This window comes from Penaeus japonicus, unplaced genomic scaffold (assembly GCF_977035675.1).
Source record: "Penaeus japonicus unplaced genomic scaffold, GWHDUDI00000001_assembly GWHDUDI00000019, whole genome shotgun sequence".
Taxonomy (NCBI): domain Eukaryota; kingdom Metazoa; phylum Arthropoda; class Malacostraca; order Decapoda; family Penaeidae; genus Penaeus; species Penaeus japonicus.
The window spans coordinates 30,565,121-30,567,620 of NW_028234421.1; the positions used below are offsets into that span (position 1 = coordinate 30,565,121).

At 38.0% G+C, this 2,500-nt stretch overlaps 1 protein-coding gene across 1 annotated transcript in view; it reads right to left on the minus strand.

Moving 5' to 3' along the window:
* LOC122263174 (methyltransferase-like protein 22) overlaps positions 1 to 1,481 on the minus strand; it is an 8,072-nt gene extending 6,591 nt beyond the window's left edge. The window contains exon 1 of the mRNA XM_043031530.2: positions 826 to 1,481. Coding sequence (XP_042887464.2) covers positions 826 to 913 — 88 coding nt within the window. The 5' untranslated portion in view covers positions 914 to 1,481. The remainder of the gene's footprint in view (positions 1 to 825) is intronic.
* Positions 1,482 to 2,500: the final 1,019 nt, after the last annotated feature.

Genomic DNA, 2,500 nt, shown 5'->3' on the forward strand with positions numbered 1-2,500 from the left:
CACAACAGGAGGGAGTATCTTTGACCAACAGACATTGAATCAATTACAAATATTTTATCACTGTTGAAAAGTAGTGAAATAATGTATGGTTACTGTTGTTATTATGCAGGTTAACATGTATTACTTTTTTCATGAAAAGGCACTGCTTACGTCTCGGGAAATTGACGTTCAGCTTTATAATGTACTCATTCAAGAACAAGTTATTCAACACAGAAATAAATACCCTGAATGTTAAAAGATGAGAGCGAGATATTCTGTAAGCTAGGGCATCAGTGAGACATTTGTGAATACTATTAGTTTCAAAGTTAGGATAAGAAAATGGCATCAGACTCTTCCTAAAATGTATAACCTACCCTGATTTAACCTCTAAGATAGTTATGATATATTCTTTAGCATCAGGCAAAAAGAAATACTATCATAAAAGAACTGAAATGACAGTTTTCGCTACATCTCTTGATCTTCACAGGTGAAACAGCTCATTCAGATTTCAAGAACAGATCTAACAGTGTCTTTAACCATTACTGCAGCAAAGGCCAATATATATCTACAGGAACCAGATCTGTTCATCTAAACCACATATAATTAGGCAAGACAGTTCATGTAGACCTCCCTGGCAATTTATCATCTAAATTCTATCATACCCTCGTATCGTCATTATCCTCATCATAATCATTATTACAACTAATGCTACTTTATTTTTTAGTCGAATAATCTAAAATGGAGATGTACGTCAAAGATAAGCCATCAAAGGATGATAAATGAAGAAAATAGACCGCCTTTTCGGGATTAACTTAAGGACAAGATCGAGACCAAAGTCAAACTTACCCCCTGGGGAACCAGCGATAACTTCGTTCTTGAAGAAATCGTGTATTTCTGAAGTCAAAGTGAGCCTCTCCGAATTCTCTGAAGCCATTTTCTCTGTCTCTAAACATCCACTGTGCTGCTACCAAGGAGAAATATCTGAGAAGTCACAAAATGAGACCAAAATATCCCGGTATGTGTCGTCTGCACTCGGTATGACCTTCACGATACGCCGATGATGAGGTTTGGCAGAGATACCACGTGCAACCTCAGCATTACAATCAGTTCAGTTCAGTTCAGAGAGATTTGCGAAGGCAATCGTGGTCGCGTGCTTCTTGTCATTCATTGATTAAGTGTTTATGTTATTAATCTATTCCTGTTTTGGCATCTCTGTTCCGTTGTGTCAGTATCAGCGACGTGGACCCATTCGGAAGAAATATCATGCTACACTTAAGAGTACATTTCTCATTATGTCTCTGCATAACTCTGCATGTGTGCAAAAACAAAACGGCATGGACAACGAACTTGAATTAATCTGAAAGTTCACGCTATAAATACTTATATATTCATTAATCTTGCCATTAAAAGTATTGTCAATATTTCCAAACTACAAAAATGAAAAAGAAACGCAAATAACGTTTTCGCGAAAAACGTTTTCTCGCCGAGGAGACGTAAACAAACGAAAACGTTTCTGTATTTGAATTACACGCGGGACTCGGAAAGATCTACTATTTAATCCGATGAATCGCCGACGGTCCTGAAGCGGCTCATAGACGGTCAAATGTGCTTGTCCTGCATGGTACTTAATCATAGTTTGTTTAGGGTTGTGAATGAAGTTACGACCATTATGTTCGACTGAGATTAAACAGGTTATATATTTTAAACTAGGGCCAATTGTTTGGGGAAAACGATGGCTGAAAACTAAAGCCCTCTAGCAGGGTTTGCTTTGAAAAGATAGGTGAAGACAATGGTATAAATCATCCAGACGACTACATAGATCACAGTAACAAGAAACTCTCTAAGGCTGCGGTTACATTAAGCAAATTGACTCGAATCTCCTTCCGTAGAGCACCTATAACATCTTTGTCTCGATACTTATTGCTAAGGATGATAAATTGCCGGCCGTTCACGTACGAAATATATTAGAATGTCTACATGGTGTCTGTTCATTGGGGAATGTGGACTCGCAATGAATGGCGATAATATGCACCCAAAGGCTTAAAGAATTGATTCGAATCGATTCACTGTGAACGGTTAAGGATTGTGAATGCATTCAAGCCAAATATGACTTAGATTGGCGAATCGTAATTCGTGTTGATTCGATTCGAAACGATTCGCTTCGTGTAAACGCAGCCTGAGACTCATTTGTATCATTCTCATCCAGTAACTTGCAGCGTAAACTGACTTCTTGATTACTACTCAATCTTATACACAAACAACTGAGTGTTTGTTGAGTGTGTGCTTATGGCCGTCCTATCCAGAGAGTAAAGTCCAGCACAGAAGTTAGACTCGAGAAGCAACCACACGTGCACTATTATAGAGGTTTTATCTAACATTTGGTGGCCTCATCTAGGCTCTGGGAGTATTTTACGTGCCTTAGTTACTGAAAAAAACGTATCTCCATGTGATACAGTTTTTGTTCAAGTACCGTATGCTTAATGGTTTACGAATTTAAATAAAATCGGAAACAATAGTAACA